The 16,484-nt window shown below is 36.7% G+C and overlaps 1 protein-coding gene across 3 annotated transcripts in view; it reads left to right on the forward strand.

Moving 5' to 3' along the window:
• The window catches only part of Cnc (NFE2 like bZIP transcription factor cap-n-collar), a 247,305-nt gene that overhangs the window by 137,668 nt on the left and 93,153 nt on the right, over window positions 1-16,484 (forward strand). For all 3 annotated transcript variants that reach the window (XM_076304818.1, XM_076304817.1, XM_076304819.1), the window contains exons 4-5: window positions 1,765-2,072; window positions 5,384-5,581. In XM_076304818.1, the coding sequence (XP_076160933.1) occupies window positions 1,765-2,072; window positions 5,384-5,581 (506 nt within the window). The remainder of the gene's footprint in view (window positions 1-1,764; window positions 2,073-5,383; window positions 5,582-16,484) is intronic.

Here is a 16,484-nt window from a genome sequence, read left to right on the forward strand (position 1 = left end):
CGAACGCAACGCGTGCCCACGGTAGTAACATCGATGCGTGTTCCTCGTCTCTCGACGCGCGCGGCCATTTTATTTCCGTACTTTTCTCGATACCTCGCCCCCGTTAACCGTAGGCCGCTCGGTTTCTCGCGATCGAAACGCAAGATTCTTTCGTTTTCGTTCGAATTTGAAAAAAGAACGAGGCGCAGCCTGCGAGAAAGAGGGGAGAGAAAGAAAGAGAGAGAGAGAGAGAGAGAGAACGAGTGCTTCGACTTCTCAAATTATAGGCGGCCATTATCGTGCGGTCGGTCCCGCATTTGGGCCAGACAATGGCCGCCACTACTAGTTAATGTAATAGCCGTCCCAAAGGTGCGATCTTCCTTTCTCAAGGTACCGCGCTCACGACCGGCAGAAGAACGAAAAGCCAATTCTTCTTTTGTCGAACCGCCTGTCGCTCAGTTAAGCCGACCTGTCCGCGTTCGAACGGTTATTATTTTACGAGATTGTTATCTCTAATAACATTGTCCCGGAGGTAAAAGACGACTTTGTCCGTCAAAATTTCTGGCTTCGTTTCGATTTATTTCTCGCGTACGGGGTTCGAGATCGACGGAACGAGCGTTTCGTCGTCAGCCCGGGTGTAACGAAAACGAAAGAAAACGCGGGAACTCGGTGTTTCGCGATGTACTGGATGTTTCGTTCGATCCTACGAAACGCACTCGGTGCGTGACGCGTTTTCGCGGAGCGAGGAGACGAGCAGGCAGACGGTCTCGCCGGGTCGTGTTCGGAGCGTGCGTAAGGGATGAAGTAGGGTAGAAACGGGGACGCGCGATTGGCCGTAGGGCGGGAACATCGGGGGGTTGTTCGGACCAGCAGGTGGATCTTCAACAACACCCCTTTGTCCCTCAATTAGTTACGTTTTTTCCTTTCCTGTCCCTCCTCCAAAATTTTACCTGTCCGTCGGCTGCAGTCAGTTCTCAAGTACCGGGCTCCGGGACGGACAGTTTTAGTCGAGTCACAGTGAATCCGGTTTAGTCGAATCATCCAACGATGATTTTTATTCTCAATTTTTCTGCGCGCGTTTGAACCTCGTATCGAACCGATACGCAACCAGCAATGGATTCCGCTCGGAGCTTTCGCGTTTTCGAAAATTTCTAAACGTACGCGACGATCGATCGGTTCGTGAGCATCGCACGTAAGTACGGTACACGCGCGACGCGAAATTCAAAACGAAACGCGCGAACCCACTCGCGATCTCGACCAGTGAAATCGTACGCTCCACGCTCCAATCCCGATGGAATTTCGTAAAAGACGCGCGAGACGGAGAGGTCACGGATCCCTGAAATTCGTTTCTCGAATTGTCCCGATATTGCTCCTGTTATCGCGAGGAACACCAGTGCGTTACTTTCTTCCGTTTGAGGATCGTGACAACGGCCACGAAACGTTGATCGTCGCCTGCGACGAACGATTGCTACCGGTACGCAATGAAATCTCAAAACTGCTGAACGTAACGCGACGGTTCGTCGTGCACCGTACAATCTCGCGGACAATTAAACAGTTCGAAATGATCCTCAAGAATCGTACCCGTGCACGCGAACCTGTTTACGCTTACTTACGTTTCATCGACTGATAATTTGTTCGCGTGCATTCCCTCCGTGAGTCATACGATACGAGTCGCTATCGGACCGAAACATTCAGATATGAGTAATTCCACATTTAACGTTGAACAGTACCCGATCCGCTTGTTCGAGAAACCTGTCCTACTCAATTGGTGCGCGTGTGTTATAGGTGAATATATCCTCAATTCCGGTAATCAAGCCGGTAGCGGGAGCAACTCGGCCGAGGAAGACGATCGGCTGCTCGGTGACGCGTCGCTGGATTTGGACAATCCCTTGGCCGGATTAACCGATGATTCTTTGGGATTAACCAACACCTTAGAGCTCGAGAATGATTTTCCTTCGGACTTACTCGGAGGCGGTCTCTTAGGAAGTGCCAGCGTCGAAGGTTTCCTCAACAACAATACGCTAGGTCTTCCCGACGGATTCAATCTCGAGGAGGCGCTTCAACTCGTTGGCCTCGATGAGGCTCAAACAGAGGTGTGTAAGACGTTTACCCACACTTGGGAATATTTCGTGAAATTTCGATCGAGTTTAGCTAGTTTACGTCGATCATTTTACACGTCGCGAACGGGAGTTTTCTTCCACGATTACGAGATACGAGTCGAAACATTTTCAGATATTTTTGTCGTTGAACCTTCGTGCATCGATTGTTCAGTTTCTTGCAACGATACGCGATTCGTGGTACAAAAGTTTCGTCGATTCATCGAATCTGTCGGTGTGCTTTAAAGAAATATTTCCGACACTTTACGACTAAATGTCGGTATACTCGGTTTTGTATTATCGGTAAACGATCCAATCCTCGGACCCAAGTTTTAAAGAGGAAAGGATCTTACTTTTAGAAAGTAAACGAGCGTAGCTGTCGTTCAAAAAGATATTTCCTTCCTCTCGAATGTAACAAAATTTTGAAAAGAAACAAAATTAGCCAGTTCCCGGGAGAAAATAAAAAATAAAAAAAACGTGTATGCGAAACGATAGAGAACGTTGCTGCGAATGTACGAGGCAAATTTTAAATCGAATAGTTTTCTCGATCGGTTTGAAAAAATCGCGAAATTTCTCTTGTTTTCGTAATAATCTTCCTCTTGTGTAAATTCTGGCGCTTCGAGGTCGATTACGATGCACAGGGATCTTTTTTTTTCTCGCTGTACACTGCAGCGATCGATAAAACTTTAATGTTTAACGTTCGCGTAATAAATAAGGAACACTGTGTTCTTGTCGTGAAATATACAAAGAACATCGCGTTTGAAACCACCTAAACAACGTTTCGATATACTTAAGTGCGTGTAGTTTTTGCTCCACGCAATTGCATTAATTTTCATTATAGTGACGCAAACTATATTTTTCAAACATACGAATTTTCACGTTTCGTTATCGTTGGTTACTCCAATCTTCGCAATTTCTGTGAACGTCGAGTCCAAAATAAATACGTAAATTTTCGATTCATTTTTATATTGTATGCATATCGGGTCATCCAATGTGCAACGTCGTTTCTTGTTGCTGACTTTCGATGCAAAAAGTCAGTAATTACGTTTATTTTCAATTATCAATGTATTCACTACTGTTCTCTTATCTGTCGATTAACTTCTTCATTTGATTTTCAAAAAGTTTTGAAGATTTCTAATCAAAAAGGTCATCTATTGCTTCATTTTACATGTTTACTCGTTGGTGAAATATTACCCAGTTGAAAAATGTTGCAGCGATCGAAATAAATGATAATTCGTTTAAAATATTCAATTTTTTGTACTGTTATTATCGCGGTTCGTGGTCTAGTGTTATTGTAACGGACAAGAATTCCTTTGTGATTTACCAATGATGGTCGTTTTTCCATTAAAGCTGCTTTCAGTGGATCAAATTGATGACTATAGATATCTGCTGTTGTAGCTTTATTTGATTTAAAAATTCAAAGTGAATTACTCCTCTAATGTTTTATCACGAACATAGTAAAACCTTTCGAGGATAAACTATGTAATAAAGATTCTAAAAAATAAAGGATCGAGGACCTGTGGTGGATCAAATTGATGACTATAGATATCTGCTGTTGTAGCTTTATTTTGATTTAAAAATTCAAAGTGAATTACCCCTCTAATATTTTATCACGAGCATAGTAAAACCTTTCGAGGATTGAATCCTGGTTTGGAGTATGATAAAAATGATCGATCGGGTGATAGTCATTAACGTTTGCGTTTTAGATTACTATATAAAATCCATTTTTCGTCACTGGTAATAAATCGATCGAGAAATAAACGATACTTTGCCGATCTTGTAGCGAAGCACAAATGTTCATTCGTTAGATACGGTTTGACTCCGAGTTCATACGATACTCATCTTCCAAGTTTTAATATTTTTTTGAAATATTGCAAACGTCGAGATACTGTATCACTGTTGCCATGCAATCTTTCTGCTGTTTCTTCAGTAGTTTTAGACGAGGTTCTGTCTCGATGAAAGCCTTTATTGTCTCAACATCGAACATTATTAATCGATCGAACCGTGGCTGATTGGAAACGTTAAAAAAATCATTTCGAAATTTTGAAAACTATTTTGGACGCGTTGTCAAATTTAAAACACGTTCATCGTACACTCCAGAAGTATTTTTAACGGTATTCATAACCGTACTGCTTTTTTAAACCCCATACAATATACAATACCGCAAATGGTTTTCACTCGTATTCGTTTTAATATTTTTTTTTTTTAATTGAAAAATATCGATCTAATTTCTTGCAATGCGTGTTGTAGACTGTCGAGAGAGCGCTCTTTAAGAGACATAGGAAGAAATTTGTATAAACACATCACCGATTTGTAATACGAATGCTTATTTAAAATAATAATGTAAGAGACATTACTTACGAGATGACGTAATATTTGCAATACAAATTGAATTCGATTGTTTTACCATTTTGCTACTATTTTCAAACGTTACCGTAATAGTTTGGAAGAATATTTCAAAGAATGCGCGAATAAAAACTCGTTCGAAATTGTCAAAATGGTCTTTCGCTTCAAACATAGGATAGATGTCCTAATAACTGTCACATTAAGCTTATCGTGTAACTTCGTTTAATTATTTTAGCAATTATTTAACCTAAACATCGTACCAGATTGGAGCATAAAATTGCTTAACGTCTCTTTTATTTGTGAAAAATGTTCTATATATTGAATACGCTGAATCGATTACTAATTAATTAAAAATCCAAAACAAAGTTCAATGTCCCTACTACTATTGCTCGGATAGAAACGATTCTTACCTATTAGCGATCCAGTTTGCATAACGGATACAAGATAAATAGTAAAATTATTGCCTTCGTCACATTCGGTATTGAAATTGTTTTATTCGCGATTCGTTACCCAAAATAAATAGTAAAATTATTGCCTTTTTCGCATTACGACAATTCCCAACTTTCTACTCACAATTAGCGTATTCACCTTCTAATATTTATTTTCAAATATTAAGCGTAGAAGAATATACAGCGTTTGCGTACTGTCCCGTAGAAACGAATTTCAAATTCGGTATTGAAATTATTTTACTCGCGATTCGATGCACACTATTCCGTTATTGAATAAAATAATTTAAACGACAGTTATAGATATCTATTTAGCAGCGTCCAACATTAAAGTTCGACAAATGGGAAGAGGAATTCGATGATGATAAAATTGGAAAAATGAATCGAACCGTGTAGGTGTTTGTTCGTTCGGTTTACAAAGCGTTGAATCGAGCGCGATAATTGATGATCCTCCTGGTCGTTTGTCTTGGACGTTGATGCGACATCGACGTTGTAATATCTGGGATTGTTAAATAGGAAACGAAGCCGGAAGTGAAGAAGAAGAAAGAGGACAGTGCCGAGGAGTCGACGAGTGCAAAGGGCGAAACGGCCATTACCACCTCGAGCAACGTCGAGGTCGAGAAGTCATCCAGGTGCGAGGATCCTGAGACAGGCGACATGATTCACACACCGCAATTTCATCATCCCCATCATCCGCACCATCGTTCCTTTCAGGTATGTACAATCTTGATTTTATTGTCTTTAGATTATCGCGGTCGCCGGTGTTTCTGAAATGCCCATTATGTCGTGTACTGCGAGAAACCACTGTTATCGTGACCCTTTGATTGAATATTAAACAATCCGATGCGTGAGAGAATATACACCGAGCTAGTCCAAGCGAATACCTACTCGTGGTGAGCGACTCGTGAATTCAATTACGCGAAATGTTGTTGCAAATACATACGACATCGAGATCCCTTACGCTGGATCTCTACCGAAGACAACATCGAGCAATATTCTCTCAACTCTTGTTTTCACGTGTTTCAAAACTTTTCCAACGCGCAACCACTTGTGGAAACATTCCGAAGCGACATAATTTATAAAACGTTTCGAGCTTCGTTTCGATGCCCTGACTACGTTCGTTGCTGAGAAAAAAGTGTCCGTACTCAATCGGTTTGTTCCAAGCTACGAGCCGAAAAAGACCGAAAACGAACGAAGAAGATTCCATCTTCGCACTACCAGTATTTATTGCAATCAAAAGGAAGAAGAAACGAAAAGTATAGGGCCGAGTATAGTCCGTCAGAAATTCGGAGGCGTGCAGATTATGAAACGCGATGATTTATTAATGGATGGACATATTCTAAATTTCGTTCTCCGCGTCTAAGTTCCCGACAGTTTTTCCATATACTTCAAACAAGCAACAAACTGTTCACGTGACCGCGTGTTTCCTATTTTTCTCCGAGTTTTACCAATTCGAGTGGAAACGGACAATAAATGACAAAATGAAACACTACGTAACGACTTTTTCAAGAACCATGAAACATCCACAAAATGTTCCTCGTTTCTGTTTCGGTACAGACGTAATTTTACGTTACGGTATAACACAATCACGATCAATCTTGTTAACGATCGTTTCTATCAATGGTCGTGGATAAATGTTGGTTCTATAGTGCTGTACGAACCATTATAGAAGAACGAAATCTGTGCAAGCATTTCGGTTTTACGAAGTTTTTCACAGTAGAGGTTTCGAATCGCGTAAGTAGTAGCGTTTGTTTTAAGCAACAACGATGATACGTAAAGTAGGAACGAAAGTTTACAGCTATGAGATGCGACTATAAAAACATACAGAGGTCAGTGCTACCAGTTAGCACAGCGTTTAGGGTTCGTAAACGGAACAACGATCTTTATTTACAACACCGATCACGAAAACAACGGTGCAGATCTATTACCTTTCTCTGCACCTCGCCAGGTACCTGAAACTTATACGTCATAACCGCATTTTGACTGACTCAACGAATCAATGTACTCGAGAACCATTCCTCTTATACACGTCACAGATAAAATTTACGAGGGTAAATAATAGTATACTACTCGCAAAAACGAACAAAAACGTTTATTTATTTACTTTCCTTCGTTCGGTCGTTAAATGTACTCGATTGGAAACAAAAGAGAGCGATAGAGCAAAAATAAAAGATGAGCAAAATTTGGAAACCTTTCCACGTTTAAAATACAAAACTTGAACGAAACATGGAGATATGTATATACAAGGTGATTTATAAATATATATATATCTAGGTATATATATATGGGGTGAATCTACACACAAAGATGAATAAAAACTGTTTTATAAACGTACGTTCTGTATACCTTGGTTTTCGAGTTATGGATGATCGAAGAAAACATTCAAAGTGTCTCCTTCGTCCATCAGTATTTTTATTCAGAGGCCGTTTTTATTGTATTCTATATGTATTCAATGGAAACCAACAATGTACTGTGCGGAGCTGAGAAATTGACCTCTGAAAGAAATCAAGAATCGTATTGAGTCGAACGTTTTAATCGACCTTCGAAGGGGTGCAGCTGACAATAAATAAAAATTGTTTGACGCTGTCCGCATTCCTCTATAACATTGAACAAAATTCCCCTTGATCCAGGAATTATCGTTCTAGTTTCCAACTGTACATTATCTGGATTTGAACATTTTCTTCGATCGTCCATCACAAAGGTTACGAACTCGTCTAAGAATGCTGTTTAAAAAAATTATAATGAAGGATCGCTAATCATTCTGATAATATATTTATATTATATGGATATAATTATATGAACTCGTCGAACGATGTACACTGGAATTCGGTTGAATTTCAATATCGTATTTACACAGAGTGATAGGTAAACACTGACAATTGCAATGGTATCTGTAAAGTTTGAGAATGTGACTGAAAATTATTGATACAAACGATATGTAATTACAAGGGGGACACTTTCTCGATTTTTAAATAAGTAGGAAAGATTTATTAGTAACGAAAAGTGAATCAAAGAAAAGGGATTGAGTAATAAATTTATAAAATGCCATATAATTTTGTAAATAAAAGTATGGTATAGTTGCAGTTTTCCATTATATTGGAAAAGTTATATGTTATATGTTATACTTACTTAATACTATATCAAGTTTATAAACAACCAAGCTTATGAACGATTATATTATCGTGTAATAATTGTAAAAACGAACCAACTTTTTGCTCTTAAAAAAGAGTAGAAAAGGGAACGATAAAGCTACTATAATAAAATTAACGTTACTTTTATAAGATACAGAATTAAACGAATAAATACTATTTATAGAATTTATTAAACGATTTAATAAATACGTTCGCTGCAGAACCGAATAATAAATGCATCTACAAAAGACTCCGTATATCAAAAAGTTTTTACAGGTCATCGATGATCGGTAACCATTTTCACAGAAGAACCGATAATCTACATACCGTAATGGATATCAGAATTAACGATAAAATTAAAATACATTTCACTATCGACAATGAGTAGTGAATAAATAAAAGACTGAAATATTGTTTCCATATACAACGAAATTTAGAGTGTAACGTCACTTTTACGGTTTTAAAAAGTCGATGTTTCTTCGTTGCATTTCCTTAAAATTTAACACTTTTAGAATGCTTTCCTGAGCTCTCAACGCGAAATTCGAAATAATAACGAAGGTATAACGTTTTTCACGCGGAGCGTAACGATCCGGTTAACTGCTTCGCTGCAAAGTGCTCCAATCCGTTTGAACGTCTTTACTTTCTTCGGTCTTCAATTCTCTGTTTATTATTATTGTAGGTATCGCTCGTTATTGTAGCGCGAAAATCGACGCGGACAGCAAGATCGTTGCAAAAAGAAATTAGTTAACGAAGAAGTTATATTCATCGCAAAATGTTTCTTCGTTATATGGCTTTGAAGTGGATGAGCAAACTTTAGATTGGCAAATTTCACCGTTGTTCGTCAAATAATTCGACGTTGAAACTTCGAATGTCTTTTTCTCGAAATTGATATTTTCATACCGAAACGATGGACAATCTTTCTCAAAAAAAAAAACATTTCTTCGATCGATTCGAAAAGACAGTGCGTCGAAATAGACGAATATTAGAAGTCATCTGGAACCAAATATTCTTTTACAAATCTGTAAAAATTCGACTAAATTGGAATACCGAAAGTATTTTTATACCGAAATTTCTTCATAGGCTACAATCACCATTTTGTTGATTTTGTTTATCATTTCGCTATCAATTACTTCTGCGAAATTAAAACTTTTTTCTAATGAAAAAAATTTTAAAGTCAGTATATTTAAAAATTTGAGAAGCATTGATCTATGTACATCTCTACAGACATATACACTATGTTGTACATTTTTTGAGGATTAACAGAAATATTACTCAATTCGCGTATTTTTAATACACGTGCGAAACATTTTAATCGGGCATTCCGTATCGCCGAACAAAATTTTCAAATACTACAATACTCTACTAATTCGAGAGACCAGATTACCGATGCATAGTCCAGACGAGACTTAACTAAGATCTAATATAAAGCACTTAAGGAATTTACATTCTTAAAATTCGAGGAACATCGTGTTACAAAGCGTAACGTTCCATAAAATTTAATTAGAGTTTCATGAATTTGCCGAGCGAATTTCGATAAAGGTGTAAAATTGCACACGGATCGTGCTTTTCAAAAATGGATGCTAAAGAAGTGCCGTGTAAGTGCTAGCCAAACTCAATTGAATTTAAACTGCGAGAGAATCTCGTTAGATTATATTTACTCAAATTTAGCGACACCGTTGCTCCAATATCCGAAAATCAACCTGAAACTCGAACAGTCTCGATAAATGGAAATGGTCTTAAAATTTTTAAATCGTTCGCAAATACCCTAGATAGAAGCCCCGAAGAACCACAAGGTGTCCCATTAAATCCAGTAGAATACGTGCAATCTGAATACGTCTCGATAAATAACTTACGAACCAGGTAAGAACTGGATTTCTGAAACTTAATTTTATCATCTTTACGAGCACTGGGGTGTGTTTTTTGTTACACGAGCAAGTTTGGAACACAGTGTTTGAGATTGTGGCGAAGAATCGCAGTGAAACAATTGAGCGTGCGCATGGTGCTCGTTTGAGCGTACTTCCGGTCTCACAGTTTTCATGTAATTTGGGAACGCGTGAAGCGTAAAAGAAAAGGCAGACAATTCGTCAATGAAATAAGAAGCCACGCAGTAACTGTTCCATTAATTCTACAACCCTGAAGCCCAATTGTGTAAGACGAAATCCTCGAAAACAGACCGGGGCAAGCAAAAATGATAAAAATACATCCCAGCTTGCAAAAATTCATCGGATCATCGAATGGTTAACTATACAGAGTCGATGGTACAGTGTGCTCGTTATTCAAAGAACTCTCGAGCGTCTCAGAGAAGACTCTGAATTTCTCTCGAACAGTTGAACTAACAAGGAGGAGGTTCTATGCTGTCCCAGCGAAGATTTTGATGAACTTTGAAGAGGTGAATCTAGACATCGAACAATAGCGTAGAATATTCCGATGGGCATGTTTTCTTATATTCAATTAAGATTCGAAGCGTGAAAGTCTACGAGATCGAACGTCGAGTATGCCAATTACCGATACAATTTTTCATAATCGTCACTTTTAACTGCGATGGAAAATTCTGGGTATTACATTTTACCTATGTACCTTAAAATACGAAAGGATGTAGCATTTCATGAAATACAAATAATATTTTGTTACTTTTTTGAATAAAGATAATAGTTTATTGTATATTTAATTTCTCGAAGAACGAATCACCAATCGTGGTCGTATCAATGGGGGTGCATCATACGAACGTGTAATTGTTCAAAAGTCTAACGAGAACCGTAACTGCTTTTTCAACATATATTTATCGAATTAAAAGAAAATTGTTTATAGCTTTTCGAAAACTCGATTCCATAAACTTTTACCATTGCTTCGTTATCTGTTTACGATTCGATTGCATTGACGTTGCTGGGTATCGATGAATTTCAAATATACGATTTTTAAAAATGAAGAGTATAATTTGTTTTTACAGTTCATAATTATCCTAACGAAATGAATAAATTGAAAGGTGGTGTTAAAATTGGTTGCAGTTACTTTGTATCAGTACGAAGAGCACTTGCTTCGAAAGCGAAAGCTTTGGAGTTCGTAATTCCCGTAATCTCGAATCTTTTCTTTGGCTTCCGTTTTGATTAATTAAATTTCATACGATCGCATGTGCCGAATATTGCCAACCACTTACACGTATCCATTAATTCTTCGGGACACACCTTTTTAATCTACTTACTTTTCAACCCGTCATGAAAAATTAAAACAACTCAACGCATGTTACACGGTAGGATTGTTAATATTCCACCTCGTAATTGAATATCCAATTAATCTATATATCAGAATTGAAACACACGTTGCAGTGAATTATTCATTGATGTTTGTCATCGTTCGACATCCAGATTTACTCGCCCGAATTTCACGAAATATCAAATGGGCCCACTGTAGCATCTCCATGTACGTAAATACGTTTCAACGATCCAGTATCTATCTACTTTCAAAATCCGCAACGTAAACTATACGAACAATAATCACGGTGTAAAAATTTTCTTGTAACTAACGAACAACACGACGAGTAAATACTTATTTATCCACTATTCTTACTCGAGTAATGCCCACTTCTAGAAAGAAGAAATATAAATCACGAATGTATGTAAAAAATGAACAAGCCGATTAAATTTACTTTCAAGACAATCGTCTATTTATACGGTTGAAACGTATTGACATTAGACAGCAATTATTAAGTTATTCGCGTTTCATTCATTCTTTCGGGGTAAAAAAAAAAAAGAAAATGAAATGTACAGTTCATCGTAGTTCTGTTCTTATTGTTGTTCAGCGCGTCGAGAATACAAGTATTGTATAATACATATGCATCGTAGAAATATTGAATCCGTATCGATTAATACACGCGTGGAAAAATGTATTCCGAGTATGTTCGTCCAACCGTGCATCATAAATATCGCTTAAGGGGATATCCTCATTTATAAGCGGAAAGGTGTTCTTTATGCAGTTTTTGCACGAAAAGTATAAGTACGAGTAATTTGAGATTTGAATATAAAGTTGTCAAGTATATTTACTACACTCTGAGATTTTTTGTTGTTTGCAATACGAATACAGATTGCCTGCAAGACCCGCGGAAGTATGGGCTGTAAAAACAAGACATCACCGGGAACAACAATTTTAAACAAATTCGTAGCAATAAATCGATCATTTTTAAATGGCGATCTTTGCAACGCGATAATTCGAATTTTTGTCAATTAAAAGAAAAGCATCGTGTATGTATGTAATTGTGTCGCTACGTTAGTTGTTCAATTTACCGGTTAATGTATCAATACTTTCGAAGATACTGCTTTTGGTAGCTCGAAAAAACTTTCTTTCGTGCATCGAGGATAATTGTAAATACTACTTACGACCGACCAACTTTTCTGTCTTTTTTGCTTTTTTTTTTTAGTTCGTGTTTAACATCGCATCGACCTTCGGATCACTGACAACGACTCAGTACTGTTTTCTTTCTCGCTGAATGGTTATACTTAATAGTAGATATTAATTTTCTTTAGATAGTTTAAGTTATTTCCAACATGTTTCTACGATGTTGAGACCACAGGTGATACTATTTTCTATTTTTGTCTTCGAGCGTGTATCTTCTGCACTCAAATGGTAAATGATCGGTCGATATAATTTTCTTACAAGGATTACACGTTGGTGGCTCTATTTTTTAAATAGATATTCATGTGTAAATTCACAGTGTCCTGTTCTAAGCCTCCTTATAATTATTCTGTCTTTTCTCTTCATGTTGGTGGGCATTGTTTGGTAAGAATCTTACGTTGTTTGATGTGTTTTGATTCTTTTCGAGCTACTCCATTTTTAATCCATGAGAGTTTTCCAACATGGTGTAATAATTCAACAATTAGGTCCTGATATAGGATTGGTCTTCGAATGCCATTCGATGAAGACGACTTGTTGCTTCTTTGATCTTACCTTCACGATCGAAAAATATTTTAGTCCACTGTCACAAGTTCGTTGTTAAACGAATTGTTCAAATTTTATCAAGATAAACGTCTTGTGAAAAATGTATTTTGTACTTGCTTAGAATGAAAAGACTCGTGGTGGAAACGATGAGAGTTCAGTTTCTTTCTACCGAGAGTTCGATTCTGATTATAATAATAATAATTACAAACATAAAGGAATTCAGGACAATACGAGCACCGTTGTTCGAATACTTCGAATATTGTCCAAAATAAATTTCCTTTACTCGGTTTTTGTGCCCGTCGACGCTGTGTTCTATATTTATAAATCTTACCCCCTTAAATTAAATATTTTTAAATTTATTTCGATTTAAAAGTACTAAAATTATCCATTTTAATGGAAGTAATATTGCGTTCACGCTCTTATGAGAAACAGACTGTAATACCGGGACTAATGTTTCACGTAAGAACATATAAATGCATTTCTTATTTCTACTTTTAATTGTAACAATAATACTTTTAATTGTAGCGATAAACGCTGTGTACGCGCGTTTATGGTGTGCACGCGTGTGATATAAATGTGTTCGTACAACGTGTCCATGAAATATTCTACGTAGCGTGTATTATTTGCCTTTGTTTTATTATATACAACGGCCAATCAGTGACAGTATGTTTCATAAGTGGAAATAAGAAACAGAAGTTCTATAAACATAGTGGAATAAATGCTTCGTTAAAAAATTATAAGAAAAATATGAAATCACGACGACAAATCGATGACATTTATGTAACATTTTTATGCATATTGTATTTGTGGTATTGGCTTCGTAGAATGTGTAATAGTATAATACGAAAGTGAATAATGTTTGAAAGAGAGAGAGGAGGGGGATATAATTTTATTTCTTTACTTTTGTAATATATTCTTTGTTAATTAAGTATGATTGCTCAATTGGTCCTCTTATAGTGTTTACTAGATATCACAATTCAACAAATTACAACTTTTTCTCTATTTGCAACATTCATTGGGTGATTCTTATACTATTCATAGTCCTAAACACGAATTCAGAAGCAGAATTTCTCTATCACCCACAGTTTTCGAAAAACACACATTTTTGTAAAAACTAAGGATTTTCGATAAAAATGAAGTGTTATAAGAAAATTAAAAACAATAGGGACAATTTTAGACAAAAGGTGAACACATGAAATATTTACACACAGTATCCCTTATCGAGCCCAATTTAGAAGTATTTCGGTCGTGCTCGACGTTTGTAGTTTGTTTTATTATTCTTATCTATTGATGTACAACAGTAACCGAATGACATTTCAAGCACATCTTTGTATATTGTATGTTTTTCCATTTTTGCGATGTCTCGATGAAACTGTTTACCCTGTTTACACTGCACCAAGATTTAATGGAAAAAAATCTGAATGTGAATGCAAAAAGTGCAGTTTTAAGGGGTGATACCACCACTCTGAGATATCAAAAAATGGGTAAAGTTTGCGAATTTTTTTCTAAGCAGTAACTAAATGAAAAATGTAGTCTTTCTCAAAGAATAAAAATATAACTTTCAGCTTTATTTTATAATCTTGCGAAAGTAAAAATAGTACAAAATGGCGAAGTTATTCGCTATCCCAGAACCCCTTCTGGTGAAACATTATCTGTTGGCCGCCATAGTTGACAAGTTAATGACTTAGTTAATAAGATATTATTATAGCCGTCGTTAAAAATGTTAGTAGCTGTAAATGCTGCAATGTCAACTGTGTTCTCTTACCAAACATTATTTTAGGAGCTATTGTCCAAATAATTAAGTTCAAACTCTCGTTGTTGTTTGGTATAAAACCACCTTCACATCTTTGTAATGGCTCGTCCATGTTCAGCTCCTTATAAATTGGACGAATCATAACCTGGACAATTTGTGGCAGATGATTTTTGTGTATATAATTTTCTAAACCATTCGTTGCTTTTACCACCTGCCAAAAGAATTTTTATCTGAAGAAATGTTGTGAAAAACGTACTCCATATTACTTTCTTCGTTGCCTTCTTGCAATCGGAATTTCGTCGAATATCAAGACCATAATATATTGTTAATTCATTTATTAACTTATCAGTGAAGATTCCACTCCATTTGCAGATTATTCATCTGGCCACAATTTTCGACCACGTTCAGAGTTTATTGTACTCTACATACGATATAAGAAACTTGAATTACATTCAATAGAACACTTTTCCTATGAGTAATAAAGAATACTTGAAACAATATTTCCGTTCCATCCGGTCGATGGTACGTGACGTACGATCCACGAGAGCTTTTCGCGTCACACGACCTATCCAATTATTTATCGCTGCAACTTCGTTAAATGTTTGAATTTCGAAATATCTTTTTGACGTAACATTCTATGTACTTGAAACTTTAAGAAAATAAGAAAAAAAAATTCGACTCTTTTGACTGGTCGGGGTGGTATCCTCCCTTAAAGACATATTGCAACTAAGTTGTTTACACGATTCCAAAAGTTGTCCTACAATGGAAATATAGTTATCTGCTTTATGAAGGTACGTTCGAGTAGCTGATCTTTTTCCCTTTCTTGTTTGTGTCAATTTTTTTTCCTTTATTGAAAAATTGCTTTCCAAGAGGATTGACCACAACAAACGTATTAAATGAAAATAGTTTTTTTTTTTTTAATATTTTACTTAAACTTCATATTAAAAGGATTACAGCCAAAAGTAAGTGGACAAATGTACTTGTAGTTCTGGAATTAATTTCCAATTTACATTTTCGTGGTAATAAGGATGTATACGAAAAGAAGCAGTTAAACGTGTTACAGAAATTCAACGAGACGAAGTTACAGTAGAAATTGGTGTCCATAAGAAACCGATACATATCGGCATCAATTATGCGTAATTATGGCACTGCTGAGTCGAGACAACCGAGTAGTGACTATGCACGAATTGGAAACGGATATTTTGTCTACCGAGTGCTTTCTTCTTCAGAAATGTCTACAAAATCTAATCAAGAATACCTAAACAAGAACGCTCCTTAAGGGACAGTACGAAACGTGGCAATCTTTGCACAGGGTATTCGATAATTGTTCGATGAAACTATACTTTACTGGTATATTTTACGACCGAATATGGTATGAAAAACGTCGTCGAACGAACTCGAATCTATGAACGTTTCGTCGAGCAAGTTATTATTATAATAATAATAATTATCATTACTATCATCGTTACTTATTTACGGACTAGTAAACTCTTTAAAATCTCGTAATCCAGAAAAAGGAACAATGCATGGTACCGAACTCGATAACAGTTATACAGAATTCTTTTAAATCGTTCAAAGTGTCGAAAAATTCGAGCCGTTTCCCGAACTCGTTTGTCGTTCCAGTTGCAAACTTTAAAATTGAATTTTCAGGGTTGCAAAAGAGGTTTTTGCAACCTCTCGCGTTGCAAACTTGAAAAACCCAGCGAAGATCTGTTGCAACCGACGCAAGAAAGTTCGGTATCTCGGGCATTACAGAACGAACCTTAAGTTCTATCGACTCGAGCATAGATGCGTAATCTATTAC

The sequence above is a fragment of the Ptiloglossa arizonensis genome, chromosome 2 (genome assembly GCF_051014685.1).
Source record: "Ptiloglossa arizonensis isolate GNS036 chromosome 2, iyPtiAriz1_principal, whole genome shotgun sequence".
In the NCBI taxonomy this organism is placed as follows: domain Eukaryota; kingdom Metazoa; phylum Arthropoda; class Insecta; order Hymenoptera; family Colletidae; genus Ptiloglossa; species Ptiloglossa arizonensis.